General features: G+C 36.3%; 12 protein-coding genes and 1 non-coding gene across 13 annotated transcripts; 8 read left to right on the forward strand and 5 right to left on the reverse strand.

Annotated features, from left to right (window-relative positions):
• Positions 1-82: 82 nt before the first annotated feature.
• On the forward strand, positions 83-1,051 carry RCE1 (CAAX prenyl protease; the record flags this gene model as incomplete). The annotated part of the gene is made up of 1 exon (XM_003675357.1): positions 83-1,051. The coding sequence occupies one exon, from the start codon at positions 83-85 to the stop codon at positions 1,049-1,051; it is 969 nt and encodes a 322-aa protein (XP_003675405.1).
• Positions 1,052-1,427: 376 nt separating this feature from the next.
• Positions 1,428-2,708, forward strand: SCS7 (fatty acid alpha-hydroxylase; the record flags this gene model as incomplete). The annotated part of the gene is made up of 1 exon (XM_003675358.1): positions 1,428-2,708. One exon carries the CDS (start codon positions 1,428-1,430, stop codon positions 2,706-2,708), a length of 1,281 nt encoding a protein of 426 aa, XP_003675406.1.
• A 204-nt stretch (positions 2,709-2,912) lies between these two features.
• NCAS0Ctrna1Q lies at positions 2,913-2,984 on the forward strand. Its single transcript has one exon. It is a non-coding gene; the product is annotated as a tRNA-Gln (tRNA).
• A 338-nt stretch (positions 2,985-3,322) lies between these two features.
• On the forward strand, positions 3,323-4,003 carry URA10 (orotate phosphoribosyltransferase URA10; the record flags this gene model as incomplete). The annotated part of the gene is made up of 1 exon (XM_003675359.1): positions 3,323-4,003. One exon carries the CDS (start codon positions 3,323-3,325, stop codon positions 4,001-4,003), a length of 681 nt encoding a protein of 226 aa, XP_003675407.1.
• Positions 4,004-4,364: 361 nt separating this feature from the next.
• Positions 4,365-5,570, forward strand: RRN9 (Rrn9p; the record flags this gene model as incomplete). Its single annotated transcript, XM_003675360.1, has 1 exon — positions 4,365-5,570. The coding sequence occupies one exon, from the start codon at positions 4,365-4,367 to the stop codon at positions 5,568-5,570; it is 1,206 nt and encodes a 401-aa protein (XP_003675408.1).
• Positions 5,571-5,892: 322 nt separating this feature from the next.
• On the reverse strand, positions 5,893-6,558 carry TMA23 (Tma23p; the record flags this gene model as incomplete). The annotated part of the gene is made up of 1 exon (XM_003675361.1): positions 5,893-6,558. One exon carries the CDS (start codon positions 6,556-6,558, stop codon positions 5,893-5,895), a length of 666 nt encoding a protein of 221 aa, XP_003675409.1.
• Positions 6,559-6,676: 118 nt separating this feature from the next.
• On the forward strand, positions 6,677-8,014 carry PRP24 (U6 snRNP complex subunit PRP24; the record flags this gene model as incomplete). Its single annotated transcript, XM_003675362.1, has 1 exon — positions 6,677-8,014. The coding sequence occupies one exon, from the start codon at positions 6,677-6,679 to the stop codon at positions 8,012-8,014; it is 1,338 nt and encodes a 445-aa protein (XP_003675410.1).
• A 99-nt stretch (positions 8,015-8,113) lies between these two features.
• PPA2 (inorganic diphosphatase PPA2) lies at positions 8,114-9,010 on the reverse strand (the record flags this gene model as incomplete). Its single annotated transcript, XM_003675363.1, has 1 exon — positions 8,114-9,010. One exon carries the CDS (start codon positions 9,008-9,010, stop codon positions 8,114-8,116), a length of 897 nt encoding a protein of 298 aa, XP_003675411.1.
• A 172-nt stretch (positions 9,011-9,182) lies between these two features.
• Positions 9,183-10,135, forward strand: SEC17 (alpha-soluble NSF attachment protein SEC17; the record flags this gene model as incomplete). Its single annotated transcript, XM_003675364.1, has 2 exons — positions 9,183-9,212; positions 9,287-10,135. 2 exons carry the CDS (start codon positions 9,183-9,185, stop codon positions 10,133-10,135), a joined length of 879 nt encoding a protein of 292 aa, XP_003675412.1.
• A 186-nt stretch (positions 10,136-10,321) lies between these two features.
• Positions 10,322-13,108, reverse strand: RSN1 (Rsn1p; the record flags this gene model as incomplete). The annotated part of the gene is made up of 1 exon (XM_003675365.1): positions 10,322-13,108. One exon carries the CDS (start codon positions 13,106-13,108, stop codon positions 10,322-10,324), a length of 2,787 nt encoding a protein of 928 aa, XP_003675413.1.
• A 453-nt stretch (positions 13,109-13,561) lies between these two features.
• NCAS0C00550 (uncharacterized protein) lies at positions 13,562-14,896 on the forward strand (the record flags this gene model as incomplete). Its single annotated transcript, XM_003675366.1, has 1 exon — positions 13,562-14,896. The coding sequence occupies one exon, from the start codon at positions 13,562-13,564 to the stop codon at positions 14,894-14,896; it is 1,335 nt and encodes a 444-aa protein (XP_003675414.1).
• Positions 14,897-14,986: 90 nt separating this feature from the next.
• Positions 14,987-15,592, reverse strand: CUE1 (Cue1p; the record flags this gene model as incomplete). The annotated part of the gene is made up of 1 exon (XM_003675367.1): positions 14,987-15,592. One exon carries the CDS (start codon positions 15,590-15,592, stop codon positions 14,987-14,989), a length of 606 nt encoding a protein of 201 aa, XP_003675415.1.
• A 184-nt stretch (positions 15,593-15,776) lies between these two features.
• SAP30 (Sap30p) lies at positions 15,777-16,283 on the reverse strand (the record flags this gene model as incomplete). Its single annotated transcript, XM_003675368.1, has 1 exon — positions 15,777-16,283. One exon carries the CDS (start codon positions 16,281-16,283, stop codon positions 15,777-15,779), a length of 507 nt encoding a protein of 168 aa, XP_003675416.1.
• Positions 16,284-16,325: the final 42 nt, after the last annotated feature.

A 16,325-nucleotide genomic window follows, 5' to 3' on the forward strand; every position in this document is an offset into this window, starting at 1 on the left:
TCATGGAAAGCAGGTTAGTGTCGAAAGGATACTGCCCTTTATCTGACCCCCCAAAAAAATATATTGTTCAACCTAATCACTCATGTTGAATTTCCCTGCATTCTGTGTTCTATCTTACATATCAATATCATATGTTGCTGTCATTTATGCGTCCTCGAAGGATGCAAGACAATACCCAGTTCTCGGAAGAGATGATCCTGCGGTGATTAAAAGGAGGATAAGGAAAGTGTTAATGTTGACGGCATTTAATATTGTTCTGGTACCCTTTTTACAATGTCTCATTAAGAATCTTCGAGATTCTACGGATTCCTCCATATCAGTTATTGGTGCCATTATGAATTTGGGTATAGTACCTGGCCATTATCGAGATGGACATTGGGATATTTCATCGTACTATTATGACATTATAAGTGGTATATGGGTGGTGACGTTACTTTATGTGGGTCCATTGATGGACTTATTTTTGTTCTATGTGTTCACTAAGGGTAAGACTCTATATGTGGATTATAAAGATGAGTTTAGTAACATTTATTGCTTGAGAAACTACATTTTTGCCCCAATAACGGAGGAAATATTTTATACATCCATGTTATTAAACACATACCTTATGTTATGCCCTATAGAGAGTTTATCCTTGAAGACATTATTATGGCAACCTTCATTATTTTTCGGATTAGCTCATATTCATCATGCGTATGGATCATTCCGTACAGGGGACCAGAACTTGATAACTATTCTCATGAATACGATTATTCAGTTTGGATATACTACATTATTTGGTGCATTTACCAATTTCATCTTTTTAAGAACTGGAGGGAATTTATGGGCGTGTATGTTTGCTCATTCCTTTTGTAATATTATGGGCTTCCCCGGTAGATCGAGACTCAGCTTGCATTTTACCATGATTGAAGAAGTAAAAGGTGATTGGAGGAGGAAGTTGATTGCTGCTTGGAATAAAAGTTATATATTTTTGTTATTTTTGGGTATCTATTTGTTCAAGGCGAATATAGATACCCTTATATATTCTCGTGAGTATAGCATAGACGTTTAATATATTCGATCGTCCGCATAAGATGATTTATTATTTATCTTATATTTTGAAATGCTCGAGGTTTTTAATATTTTGCTATTATATTAATAAAAAAATAAACTAAATTAATTCAGAAACGTTGGGGCAGTCTCCCTTCATTCCGCGTGCCAATCCCAAACTCTCCTCAACATTTCAAGACAATCACTATTATTTTGGGACCATTACGTAAGCGGCCGTATTGTCTTTGTGTCTACAGGCACGGGTGTTGATGCATTTTTCGGGTTTAAGAGCTCCGCGGATTCCCCTTTTAGTAATAAGTTACCCAAAGAGGAAACGATCACGTAAGGGACGTCAAAACAGATAACGCCCGCGTTATTTCCACGCGTTTGTTGTAAATATGGCATTTACGTATGTTTGGATAAACGAAAAGGTAATTATTTATATAATGAGCACCTTCTCTCTGTCGTCCCAGTTCGTTGGTTCCTTCTCCATCTTCCGCAACACTCCAGCGAAACTAACTACACGTAGAAACCAAATGTCGTCTAACGTCTCGAAGACCTTGGAGTTGTTCTCCAAAGACCAAGTCGCTAAGCACAACACCGAAGAGGACTGCTGGGTTACTGTTTATGACAGAAAAATTTATGACGTCTCCAAGTTTTTGCTTGATCATCCAGATGGTGACAAGAGTATCTTGAAGCACGCCGGTAAGGATATCACTGAGTTGCTAAAGGATGAAAAGATTGACCAACAGACTGACTTGCTAGACGATCAATACTTGATTGGGTATATGGCCACTGATGCGGAAGAAGAAAAACTTTTGACTAATAAGGATCATAAAGTGGAAGTTAAATTGAATGAAAGCACCAATACTTTCGATTCAACCACTTTTGTCAAGGATTTACCCACAGAGGATAAATTGAGTATTGCTACCGATTATGAGAAGGATTTAAAGAAACACAATTTTTTGGATTTGAATAAACCATTGTTGAAACAAATATTATTTGGTAATTTCACTAAGGATTTTTATTTGGATCAAATTCATAGACCAAGACATTATGGTCAAGAATCTGCTCCATTATTTGGAAATTTCCTTGAACCATTCACTAAGACTGCATGGTATTTAGTCCCCATTGCCTGGTTACCAGTTGTGTTTTATCACATTGCCCTAGCATTCAAGAACATTAACGCTTTATTCGCCATCATGTTGTTCTGTATCGGTGTTTACGTCTGGACTTTTATTGAATACTGTATGCATAGATTCTTATTCCATTTTGATGAAAGGTTACCTGAACATAATTTTGCATACATGATTCATTTCTTATTACATGGTTGTCATCATTATTTGCCAATGGATAAGTATCGTTTAGTCGTCCCACCAGTATTATTCATCTTCCTTTGTGCCCCATTCTATAAGTTAGTGTTTGCTCTACTACCTTATTACTGGGCTTGTGCAGGTTTCGCAGGTGGTATGTTCGGTTACATTTGTTACGATTTATGTCATTATTTCTTACATCACAGTAAATTACCACCTTTTATGCGTAAATTGAAAAAATACCATTTGGAACATCATTACAAGAACTACCAACTAGGATACGGTGTTACATCCTGGTATTGGGACAAGAAATTTGGTACTTATTTGAGTCCAGATTCTCCATTATCAAAGATGAAGTACCAATAGAGAATACATCTCATCTCATTTTATTTAATGTATTTACAGTTTAGATAGGGATTATGCTTATTTATTTATATACCATTTTAAAAAGCAAAAAAGTTAGCCAAATCTACTTCTTCTCATGAAGTAATGTCTCTCTTCAATCATCCTTTTAAATTTGTCACAAGTCCTCATGGATCGATCATATAGGTATGTAGGACAACCAAAAAAGGTCCTATAGTGTAGTGGTTATCACTTTCGGTTCTGATCCGAACAACCCCAGTTCGAATCCGGGTAGGACCTTTATTTTTTTTGTTCTCTCTTCTCTCTCAGCCTAAACTTCAGCAATGCCACCATTACAAAACATATAATGGAGTTATTACATTACTCATACACTACAAACCACAAGAAGTGCATTCATTGGATCTTGTCACCAAAATAAATCATACAAGAAAAAATTGAAATTTCGGAGATGCCCGAGTATATATGACTCCTGAAATATTAAATTCAAATTTATCAGGCGACAGAAACAGCAAGGATATATTTCAACTATATAACAGAGCAACAAAGAAATTAATTTCCCCCCCCCCCCCATTTTACAGTTCCTATCCCACCACTCAACGCAACCACACAAAAGAACAATGCCCGGTGCCTTAAAAGATCATCAAAGAACTTTCCTCGATTTAGCCTTAGAATCCCAAGCATTAAGATTTGGGTCTTTCACTTTGAAATCAGGTAGACGATCACCATATTTCTTTAACCTAGGTTTGTTCAACACGGGGAAACTACTATCTAATCTAGCAACAGCTTATGCTACTGCCATTATACAATCAGAATTGAAATTCGATGTCATTTTCGGACCTGCTTATAAGGGTATCCCCTTGGCATCAATTGTATGTGTTAAATTGGCAGAAATTGGGGGAACAAAATTTCAAGATGTTCAATATGCATTTAATAGAAAAGAGGTCAAGACTCATGGTGAAGGTGGGAATATTGTCGGTGCAAATTTAGAAGATAAGAAAATTTTAATCATTGATGACGTTATGACTGCAGGAACTGCTATCAATGAAGCATTTGATATTATTGCTGATGCTAAGGGAAGAGTTGTTGGAACAATTATTGCCTTAGATAGGGAAGAAGTGGTGAATACAGATGGACCTGCCAGTGAAAGATTAAGCGCCACACAAACTGTCAGTCAAAAATATGATATCCCTGTCTTAAGTATTGTCTCATTAACAAATGTTATTGATTATCTGGAAGGAAGAATTACTCCAGAGGAAAAACAACAAATCATTGAATACCGCCAAACATATGGAGTTTAGAAATTTCAGTCTTATATATACAACCATTAGTGTAGTAATTTCATAAAATAAAGCATTTTAATGTGGATATATATCCACTTTTTCGAACGCTCCACATGTGCTAATACAAACACGAATGTACATATTTTTATAGCAGTGATATTGGATCTTATTCCTATTCCCTTTAAGAACTAGCGTAAACGCAATAGTGAATAAAAGCTATTATTGATGAGTGAAAAATATTTTTTGTAGGCGAATATTCTGTCAAAGGCGGAAAATAAAAATTAGAGAGAGATGTTTACGTAACAATCCATGATATTGACTTGTTCAATGAATGAGTAGATCTATCACCATTTAAGCCTGTAATAAATACCGTTAAATTATGTCCGATAGATCGTCATTTTCTAATGAGGATGTAATTGACCCAATTGCTACCGAGGAAGAATCAAGGGAGGATGAACTTAATGAAACAATTTCAAAAGTTGCTAAAAAATCCACGCAAGAGGAGAAGGAGCTAATTGCAACAGCTAATGAGTTACTGGATAATCTTGAACATATTCATAGAACTGATTTAACATTACACCTATACTCATCATTTTTGTTGAAGAAACTACTTCGTAGGGCTAATTCTCGGAAATTTCCATATGAGACAGATCAGTTTATCAAAAACAAGATAAAAGAAAATTGGGTAAGCTGGCCCAATCCTCAAACAATTATTGATCCCCAAACCAATAAGCTTTATGAAGACTCCAATGAAATTCAAAGTGAAGTGGGATTACAACCAGGTGAAGTGTCGTTTAACGCATTATCTCATTCATGCAATTTACTCAAATTGGAACTTAACTCTCATTGGCAGCGCTGCCTGATGGAGTCATCTAAGAAATCTGGCGAGACTTTAGATATCGATAAGATGGATATTCCAGAAAATTTTTCCAACGAAATCATTGGCAAACTTGATGAATTCTTTATGGGACTCCATGATAAAATCGCAATTAAAAACAAAATTAAAGTAAAATCAAGTAACCATTCTTGCTCTCCACCATCTTTATCTACTCCTTCTCAGACAGAGGTTTCTATCTCACAAATGGAGCCTAAAAAAAAAAAGATCAAGGCCAACAAAAAGATAAAACTGAATTTTAACGATATTATAGAGGAAGGTTGTAACATGAGAGAAGACATGACAAACATTTATCTGAAATCTTTGGAACTGTATAATGACATTCCTGGATCATTTAAGAAACAGAAATTTAAACTACCCAAGAAAATCTTGAAGAATTATACTTTAGAGAACTCATTGAATTCCAACCTTCCAGAAATCTTGCAAAACACAGATAAAGACTTTATTAATATAGATACTCTCCTTCGAGATAAAAGATTAACATCTGCTGACAAGACAAAGTTGAAAATGATACGGGAGGACGATCGAGATAATGTACTTGCTCGTAGAACATTTATGGAAATGCAACAAGCTCAAACGCTTAATGACCTCCCGATAAGTGAAATGGATTTCGTTTCATCAAAAGGTAATGAAACTGAAGGTGAGGAATATACAGCAGATGACTGCCATGTTGGTATTCGAAATTCATAGATGCTGCTTAACATTGGAAAAATATCAGTGGACAAAAACATTATATACTGAAATTGATGATGTTGCACCCCTTCAGTCATTACTGGCATGTGCCGCCTAAGACATGGATTATATGTCAGTTGTTGAGATATGTTGCTGCGATGATAACTTGTCATCGTTAGAAGATACGACCTTAATTAATCACATTCTCTGTTATTTTTGCTTATTGTGGGTTTACAGAAATGATTATCATCTAATAATGTATGTAAAGAAATTGAATAAGCAATAAATTTTACTAGTACAGTCTATATGGGTAATGCAATGTGTTAAATTCTCAATGACATTATGTTGATTTCTTTTTAGATTCTTTTTTGGCGTTTTTTTCTTTTTTCTCTTTATGATGCCTCTTCTTGCTATTCTCCTTCTTGTCCTTCTTGCTCTTAGATTTCTTCTTGTCTTTAGACTTCTTCTTATCTTTACTACTCTTTTTATGCTTTTTCTTTTTACTACTTCCTTCATCATCACCTTTATCCCTCTTTCTCTTTTTACTTCTACTTTTGGATATACTAGAAACTACTTCATTTCCAACAGGACGTACCTCCTTGTTATCTATCGTTCCTTTCAATCCCACACCTTTGACAAATCTTCTATACAATGGAGACAGTTGTTTCGATACACTTGTTGCAACAACAGTATGCTGTTTAAACGTGATCCCAGATCCCGTATCATCACTGGCTACATTTAGATTCTTTAAATGACCATCAAATAATCGTTCCCACCATGCATCACCATCATCATTACCAGGCGCATGTCCGAGACCCTTCGTATCTTTCTTATATTTGACCAAGATTGGCTTCTTTAATCCACCCTTTCTTAATGCTTCACCTTCAATCCATCCATAGGACTTCAAATATCCCCTGCTATCCATTGTATAACTCGATAGTCTTCTCTGCTGCTGTTGTTGTCTCTCATAACAATTATGGCTAATGAAATTTTTCATCGAACTCATCTCATCTCAAATTTTTCATTTTGGCGCTTAGCACTCTTGAAAATGGAAAATATCCTTTAAGGCTTAACACATAGGAGTGTAACTCTAAGAAGTGGATATTGAAGCAGCCATTAAACCAATGCCAGAATCAAGGAAGAGATCGTTAAGCTTAGAAGAAGAAGGGGAAAGAGATAGTCTTGTGAAGAAACAAGATAGTAAGCCTACTAGGAATAGGGAATTGACCACTGTTTTAGTGAAGAATCTACCAAAGAGCACGAACCAGAATAGGTTACGTAAATTCTTCCAAGATTGTGGCCCTTTAAAACATGTGGATATAGTAGATACATTGGATAAATCGAGCAGGGTTGCCAGACTAGAATTTGAAAACTTTTTGGATGCATCCAGTGCATTAACGAAGACGTTTAAGAAATTAGGGAATAATGAAATAGAAGTTAGTTGGCTTAAAAATTGTACTGTCTGGTTAACAAATTTTCCTCCTACCTTTACATCGAGAGAACTGAAAAGCTTATTTACAGAATATGATTGTTTACCAATCAGTGTGAGGTTACCATCACTCAGATTTAATGCCAATAGAAGATTTGCATACGTAGATGTTTGCACATCTAATGAAGCTACAAACATGGTCAACAACTTGAACAATAAAGAGATAGATAACTATAAATTGGTAGCCAAGATGTCTGATCCATCACAACGATCGAAAAGGTCAGATGCTGCTGCCATAGAGAGAAGAGAACTAATAATAAGAAACTTGGATCCTAGTTCAATCGACGAGGGAGAGCTCCGAAATATGTTCGGAACACTAGGTGAAATTGAGTCCATTAATATTCCAAAGAAACAGGAAGAAAATTCTAATCAATATACTAATGGTGTTGCATTTATAACGTTCCTTAACTCTGATGATGCACATTCTGCACTAAAATTGAATAATTCAAAAATCAACGATAGGATAATAACCGTCAGTTTGGCTGACCAAAAACCATATTTGGAGCGTCAAGAGGTGAAAAGAATTTTATTGTCTAGAAATAAAAATGAATTAGAGAAGATAATATCATTGTACCCCATGAGCGATCGAGTCTCTAAGTTTGAATTACGATCATTCATTGAAGAAAAGTGTCATATGTATGATAATATTGAGCATATTAAAGATATACATCTGGTACCTGACCATAATGGAGCATTACTGGTACTCTCAAATAATAACATTGCTGCCAAATACAGCATGATTCTAAATGGACTATCTTTTCATAACAAGTCCATAAGTTGCGGCTCTGTTCAGGATCTTAAGAATCATCATCATTCAAAAAATAAAAACCCTAGACAAGCGAGTATTGCATCAAATGGAGAGCATTTTTCTAGGATGATTTTGAAGGAACCAACAACAAAAGAGAGAGAAAACCCAAATGATAAGCCAAAGCTATCAAATGATGATTTCCGTAAGATGTTCCTAAATAAATAAACAGAAGAAAAATTAGATTTTATTTTTACAGTAATAATATTATTTTATCTATTTACAGAGATTAAGATGTAGTTAACTTAACCAACTTTTTGCAAGTGTTCATTTTTTAATGTAGAACCACTTATCCACTTCTGATGGAATTGGTGAGTCAGGCTCCAAATTGTCGTCCATAAAGACACCTTGTCCAGCCTTTTTGATTTGGGGAAGGATCACACCATTTGTTTCAACATTACCAGAAACAAGGTTTGTCCAGGATTCGTGACAACTTTCAATGATCTTGATCGTATCAGAAACACCCTTATACTGACCATCAAATGCAAATTTGTTTGATGGTTTACCTGCAGGTATCTTATAATCCCTAAACCATGCCTTTGTAGCTCCTAGGATTCCCGGGAAATGAATATCAACATCTTGCAAAGTATTTACCCTTGATGCAAGTGGATCCTCCACATTAATAACGATTACTTTCCAGTCCAATTCACCGTCATCAATTAAAGCCAACGATCCAAGAATTTTTACAGTCTTAATATCCCCCATTGCAAATACTTTGGACCCAATTTCACAGCAGTCCAACGGATCATTATCGCCTTTAAGGGAATGCTTCCTGTCTACCTGATGAGAGGATGTTGGATCTTCCCACGTTTGAGGTATAGCACCATAATTATGAATATACCCACGGAATGGGAATATATTATTAACAAACCTAACTTTTCCCTTCTTCACATCTTGTGAGATAGGATTAAAGGGGATTTCTTTGGATATTTCGAATTTACCATTGGAAAATCTTGGAATTTCTACCACCATGTTGACCGTCCTATTTAGATGGTTCAATTCCAATGGGATATCATGGAAATAGGAACCTATCTCTCCATTTGGTAATTGCAAATATTGTCTGAATGATCTTGAGTATTTACTCCCTTGTTTCACTGCGGAGAAGTGTCTCTTCACTGGATTAAATATTGTTTTTAGATGATTTAACCGTCTCAGAGCTGACATTGCCTTATACTGTCCTCTTATTCTTCTTCAAGATGTTGTCTTTTCCGGATAATAGTCTGTTCAATTGTGCTGATAATTCAGGGCTTTTTCAAGAATTTAACACAAATGACTTTCTTATTCTTACCTGTTCGTTCCATTTTGCAAAACAAGTACAAAGCAACAACTATAAAAGATGTCTGATCCAATAGAATTACTTCAAAGAGTATGTTTCCGTTTAGTATTACATTGGTGTGGCTTAAATTATGGAACTAATTACTAACATATACCAAATTTCAGGCTGAAAAGACAGGTGTACCATCATCAGGGTTTGCCAAATTATTCGGTGCCTCCAACTCTTCCAAATATGAAGAGGCATCTGACCTATGTATTCAAGCTGCCAATATATATCGTCTTCGTAAGGAATTGAAACTAGGTGGTGATGCCTTCTCTAAGGCGGCTACTTTCCAAATCAAAGCTGGGAATGAGGATGACGCATCCAATATCTTCATTGATTCCTATAAATGTTATAGAAGTTCAGGAAACTCATCTGATGCGGTCAACTCATTGACTATGGCTATTGATTTATTTACAAAAAAGGGACAATTTAGAAGAGCTGCCAATTTTAAGTTTGAATTGGGAGAAATATTAGAGAATGACTTGAACGATTATGTTAAGGCTATTGAAGCTTATGAAACTGCCGGAGAATGGTATTCCCAGGATCAATCCGTTGCATTGGCTAATAAATGCTATATTAAAAGTGCTGACTTGAAAGCATTGAACGGGCAATATATTGAAGCAAGCGATCTATATTCCAAGTTAATTAAAAATAGCATTGGTAACAGATTAAGCGAATGGTCATTGAAAGAATACTATTTGAAGAAAGGGTTATGTCAGCTTGCAGCTACTGATAATGTTGCGGCAACTAGGACCTTGCAAGAGGGACAGCATGATAGTCCAAATTTTGCTGATTCTAGGGAGGCTACTCTATTGAAAAGTTTGATAGATTGCGTAACTGAAGGTGATGCTGAAAAGCTAAGTGAAACAGTATTTGAATTTGATAAGTTCTCCAAATTGGACAAGTGGAAAACAACTATCTTATTGAAGATTAAAGATACAATTTCTCAAGCGGAGGATGATCTGTTATAGGGAGGAAAAATAATTTATAGGTAAGAAATATATACATATATACTTATGTTTAAGTAGATTTTATAACTGTGTTTCAAAGAATACCTTTATTAATAAGATGATATCTTACTTTTTTAGGATAAGAATTATAATAGATTTGATAAATTGTATAGAATAATTTTACAGATACCACACGTTGGTGGTCAATTAAAACACGATGGATTCTTCACCATCAAGCTTACCATCTGAGAATGGGTTATCGCTTGAGTTGCTTTCGGCAGCTAATTTTTCAACTGCACCAGTAGGTGGTTTCCCTGTAACAACTACATTACCGTTCTCATCGAAATGAGCACCTTGGTCTGAAATAGTAACAATCCCGTCAAATTCTCTTATTAATCTAGTGGAGAAACCATATTCATCTTTCGGTATCCAGATCAAAGGACACTTGGCACTAACAGCAGGATAATCGTAAGCATGAGCAATAGCATTCTCATCTGTTGTTTCATTAGGGTCCATTAACCCATAAATTTCTGGCAATCTGCCCTTAACAGCTTTATAGGACAGATAAATATGGGGCATGATAAACCTTTTCCAAAATGGAGCTGGTGGTATCGTTGTTGTATCACCATCTGCTAATAGTGGGATAGTAGGAATGTAATTCTCTGCATTTTCTTGCGCCACGACACTAGCATCATAATGATATTCGATGGTATTTTCACTGTACATGTCACTGGTACCCTGTTCCATAAATAAAGCAGAACGCGGTTGATATTTCTTAATAGGGAAAGTTGGTAATTCTTTCACTCCATCAAATTGAGGATTACGATTTTTATCAACTCTTTCGCAAATATTTTTAAAGGATGGCGTATCCGATTTCCCATCCAATGGTTTCATTGTATCTACTGGTACCACACTCATTAGTCTGTCAAATGCATAATTTAATTGAATATGTATTATCACCGTAATGATAAGCCCAATTACTTGAAGAACAATGGGGCCCCAACCTTTACCAACGACAAATAACCCAAGCATACATATTTGGCCAATATAGAGCCCAACAATGGTTTGGAATAGAGCTCTTGGATAATGGACACCTCTTGAATCAGGAGATTCCTGGAAGACATACGTTAAGTTGTACAAATAAGCAATGTACAATAAGAAGAACCCACAAAATCCGAATAATAAGATAATTGGAGAGATGATAGAGTATGAGAATATGATTACAGCCAAATTTGTGTAGACTGGGAAAGTGGTCCCCCATGACATGGATCCCAAAGTGGTAAATCTTGTATATTTTTTCCTTGGTGTATTATCTTGAAGTTTACCCATAACATAATACATAATGAGTGGAACCAATTGCAATAGAGCTCCTGATGCTGTCGACATACCTTGTAAGATAATGTATGAAATGTAGAAATTAGAAGCTTTTGGTAAATTCGAGGCAAGCAAATTCATTGCACTTGTTGGATCCTCCACAATCTGTGTCACTGCTGATGTGGCAGCAGATGCTAGGGTGGTAACTAAGAAGACTTGAATGACCTGGAAAGCAAAGAAAGCTTGTTGTGTGAAGTACTCCACCCATTGCGAGGAAGGTGATCCTGCTATGACTGCCATTCCTCTAATGAAAATGGGTAAACACATCATAAGAACGGCCAGAGCCACGGTAGGTGCTAAAGAAGTCAATAAACCCAATAATACATCGGGTAAGTTGTAAATAAAACGAAGCCAATGCAATTTATTGGTTAGATAAGTAATGTTGGAAATCATACCGACGAATGCGACGGGGATGGACCAGAATAGCACCAGTGCAACAATTGCCAGCACGGCACCATGTTCTCTGACTAATCGTTCCCACCATAGCATTCTTAAATTAAACCAGACTACATCTTTTGGTTCAACACCTATGTATGCTGGATTCATAAAGACAGGTGCATGATATGTAACGACTTGCTTTGCGACTTGTGCCTGATATTGGGATTCAAATTCAACAAAGACGGAATTGAATGCAGGGGCATTGATGTGATTATCTTGCATTTCCCTAATCTCATTCTCTAAAACTGGTAATTTTTCCTTAATGAAATCAATGGTATCCAACTTTTTACCAAAGACCAATAATTTATGCTTTTTGAATTTTGGTCTTTTCTTATATGGGATATAATCGTTAAAATCATTAGAGATTTCTAAATCTACATTTTTTTTTCTTTGCTTTATAACTTTTTTCACTATTGTTTGCAAATAACCGTTCAAGGTATTTTCCAAGGTTCCAACCAGTTCTGCTCTCTCATCAACCTTAACACCGATGGTGGATGCACCTCTAGCAATCCACACTCTCTTGACCCCATCGAATAATTTTGAGAATTCCTGCTCACTCAAATATTGTTTGGGGACTGTTTGAAATAAAACCGTTCTGGAAGAAAGCTTCTTTGCATAACGTGGGGAAGATAAAACTGCCTGTTTCAAAGATGTGTAATATAGCAGTTCCCTATATATTATGTAGAGGAACCCCCAAAAAAAGATCCATCCAATGAAAACATGAGCGTAGTATCTACCCGAATGTTTCACGTTCTGGTAAGCCAATTGATTCAGGCCAGATTCGTGATTCCCGTTACTTGCATTGATGGGTAGAAGGATTGGGAACACGTAAGCCATGGAAAACAAACAATAGAAGGATATTATAGCCAAGTATCGAAGGAAAAAATATCCGTCTAAACCTGCCTGTTGGATGATGAAATTATCCGATTTCTTCAGTAGCGGAACCAGCCATTGCCAGATACCCTTCGGCAGAGGGTCTGGTTTTTTCTCGTCGTTTATTAGAGTGAAAGAGGATTTGGGTTCATATATTCTCTTCAATTTGATTCTTAGAAGTAGGAATGAGGAGACAAACGCAGCAAAGATAACCCCATTACTGATCAGCGCGGTCAGCACTTGCTGTGTGGAAGTGCTTGTAGTGGAATTAGAGCTGGAGGTTGTACTGTTGGTACTGTTGCTAGACATACTCCGGTATCGACGTAGGGTCTTGAGAAATAGGAGAGAATAACAATAAGTATCTGGGTGAAAAGAATGTTTTCATCATCTCGAGAAGAAGATGGCGCAAACAAATAACGTGCGTCAAACAAACGTCGATCTGATAAGCAATTTTTCTCTCGGTATGCCGGCACATATGGGCAGTCTATAATGGGCCGGGATCGTTTGAGTGCTTATAATACCCAAAGATCAGATAGATGAAAACTATTATAGAAAAAAACTTCATCAAAATCACCCTAAAAACAACATGAGGAAATCTTCTACTAGATTTACTGTGCCAGTGGTCGGAAAGTGTCACTTATTTACTCATTGCGCAAATTTCACCAATGACGAATTTCAATTTGAAACTTTTAATGTCATCTATAAAGAGCACAGGAACAAAATCGCATTAACGCTCTCAACTAGCGGTCCATACGCCTTACAATGCCAGAGTATACCCATCAACCACTTCTGGATTGGAATAGTTGCCCAGCACAATTAAATGATTTGAAAACGGTACCCATATCCAGCATCAAGAAGCTCCATGTCTATGATTTCGACAATACGTTGTATAACTCTCCCCAACCGACCAGAGAATTGTATAGTAGAGAGGTATACCAGCTTGTGCTACATGGGTTGGAAGGTAACAACAATGGCCCTTATTGGTGGTCAGAACCATCTTTTTTGCAACAATCATTTAAGGATAGTTTAGGTACTGCTTTATACAAATACTGGAACGAGAAAGTGATAAAATTGGCTAAGATGTCATACGCTGAACCTGATACAGTATCTATCTTAATGACGGGAAGACGACAGGATAAATTTAAAGAATTAATATCTGATCATTTAGATTTGACTCGAGCCATTTGGAATTTTAGTCATTCAGAATTGGAATTTAATGCTGTTGTGTTAAAACGACCCATTGATGGAGTTGATGTGTCTACCATTGAGTATAAGAAGAAATGCTTAGTAGACTTTATTAAATTTTACCCGAATTTGGAAGAAGTTACAGTTTACGATGATAGACGTAATCAATTACTTAAATTTAAAGCATTCTTCAATGAACTGCCCCATAAGAATAATTTTCAATGGTTCGTTATACCGGTACCACCTAGAACCGTTAGACTTGTTTCAGAAAGAGAATACAAATTCGTCATGGAAATGTTTGATTCATATAACGCACATAAAGATCCACTCAAACAATTAAACGTTGCCTGGTCAGCAAGACAAACTGGATATTTTCTATCCGTGAACGCACAAAGGGCAGTACTTCAATGGTCTTTGAATTTTCTTAAGAGTAGGAATATGGAGAGTGCTAATAAACATTTATCTCGATATCCAATGTTTATCCCCAGTATGTTACTAAGTAGTACGATGCCTCAAATGGAAATGGTTAACGTTTTGACAAACAACTCTAAAGCTATACTCAAAAAGAGAGGAGGTTGGAGAAAAGTTATCGAAGATTTTTATGGTCAAACAGGAGAGACTGTTGTAAGAATTAAATTTACTGTCACTAAAATTGGTATACGATTATCTTCATTAGATGACAGGAGTCCGAAGTTGTATTACTTGGCAGAGCCTACCAATTCCGACCAATATGTCTGGAACTATTATTCAGAATTTATAATCATTGGTGTAGATGATGCTTATTATAGAGACGATGTGACAGCATCCGTCCTAGATAACCCAAAGAAGGGAATTCGATGGTATAAACCTCCCACCCCACTAAACATACAAACATATTTTGGTACATGTGCTCAATTGAAGATAAGAAGATGATCCGCTTTTCTATTTCGTTATTTGTCTATTCTTTGCATTATTTACAAAACCTTTACCTACATATATAAAACCAAACTACATAGTGTAAACTCATTTCAACAATTCAGCAAGTTTAGGGTCTGTTTCTATCCTTTTCTCCATACTTCTTCTTGCCTTCCAAATCATGTATCTCTTCCGCTCATCCAAATCTAACTCTCTATATTTAGCATCATCCATCTCTATATCTTCAAATTCATTTAGATCAACATGATATTTAGTCAATAAATTTTCACTCTTAATAAGGTTAACCTTTCTTGGATCAGTTGGTTGTAAAGTGTTAGCGATGTTCAAATTATTGACACTACTTGGAGAAAAATTTGCAGGATAGGGGAATGTTTGACCATTCAGATATCTTTCCACAGTAGTCTCCACAGATCCAGTTTCTTGCAAACTTAATTTGATTTGCTCGACATGTAGATCTGGAGCTAAGTTTTGTACTGTTTGAATCATATCTTCCGTCACAGGATAACCTCGTGAGTTGGAACCTGAAGATCCACCTGAATTTGGTCTACGTGTGTTTCTTGCAGTGGATGATTGTTGCTGTTGAGTGGAATTCACTTGCTGAGCAGAAGGATGTTGATCCGATTGGAAGAACCATTTCAGCAACAAAACCCCGATGACTAGTGTGGCAACAATGGTAATATTCGATGACACCATACTGGTTACCGCTTCAACTACAGTGATATAGTTGACTGAATCAAGTGTACACTGTTTAATGACTAGATTGACACAACAGCCTTTATGTTGAAGTAATCACTAAATTGACGTTACCCGGGGAAATAGTGCTCGTTAGATTACGTAAACTTAAATACTGGTTAAATCGTATAATTACATGGATTATCTATCCTCTAAATTCCATCTTAAACTTCTTCTTATTGTTTTTCACCTTGTAGATAAACTTGGGTATGCAATCAGACTCCTTGACATTGTATTGCGTGAAATGTTTCTTGACCTCGTGGGCCAATGTGGGTTTAGTCACCCTGGCGTCAATATATTTCATATTATCATTTCTCTTGAAGGAATAAGTCTTGGATCCTAATTGAGACCCTAGTAGGTACCCCTGAAGTGTTAGATTGTCTGCCACATCCAAATGGAAGTTATCTTTATATTTGCGGAGGAATTCATCAGGGTACTCCTGGAAGTCTACCGGATTGGACTTGGGTATGAGACTTGGGTGATTATTAGTAATATGTGTTTGGGCCAAGTCTTTTAAGTACTGTTGTTGTGAATTGGTGAGACGTTGCTTTTGATTCGCCTTATTGGAAGTAGAGGATGATTGTGCGTTGTTGCCTCTACCGCCTGTGGGTCTTGCTTCTGATTCACTGTTAGAATTACTGGTTCTAGCCATTATGGGGATCGGTTTCTCGTGATCTGATGTGGTGTTGCTATT

This window comes from Naumovozyma castellii, chromosome 3 (genome assembly GCF_000237345.1).
Source record: "Naumovozyma castellii chromosome 3, complete genome".
Classification (NCBI taxonomy): Eukaryota; Fungi; Ascomycota; class Saccharomycetes; order Saccharomycetales; family Saccharomycetaceae; genus Naumovozyma; species Naumovozyma castellii.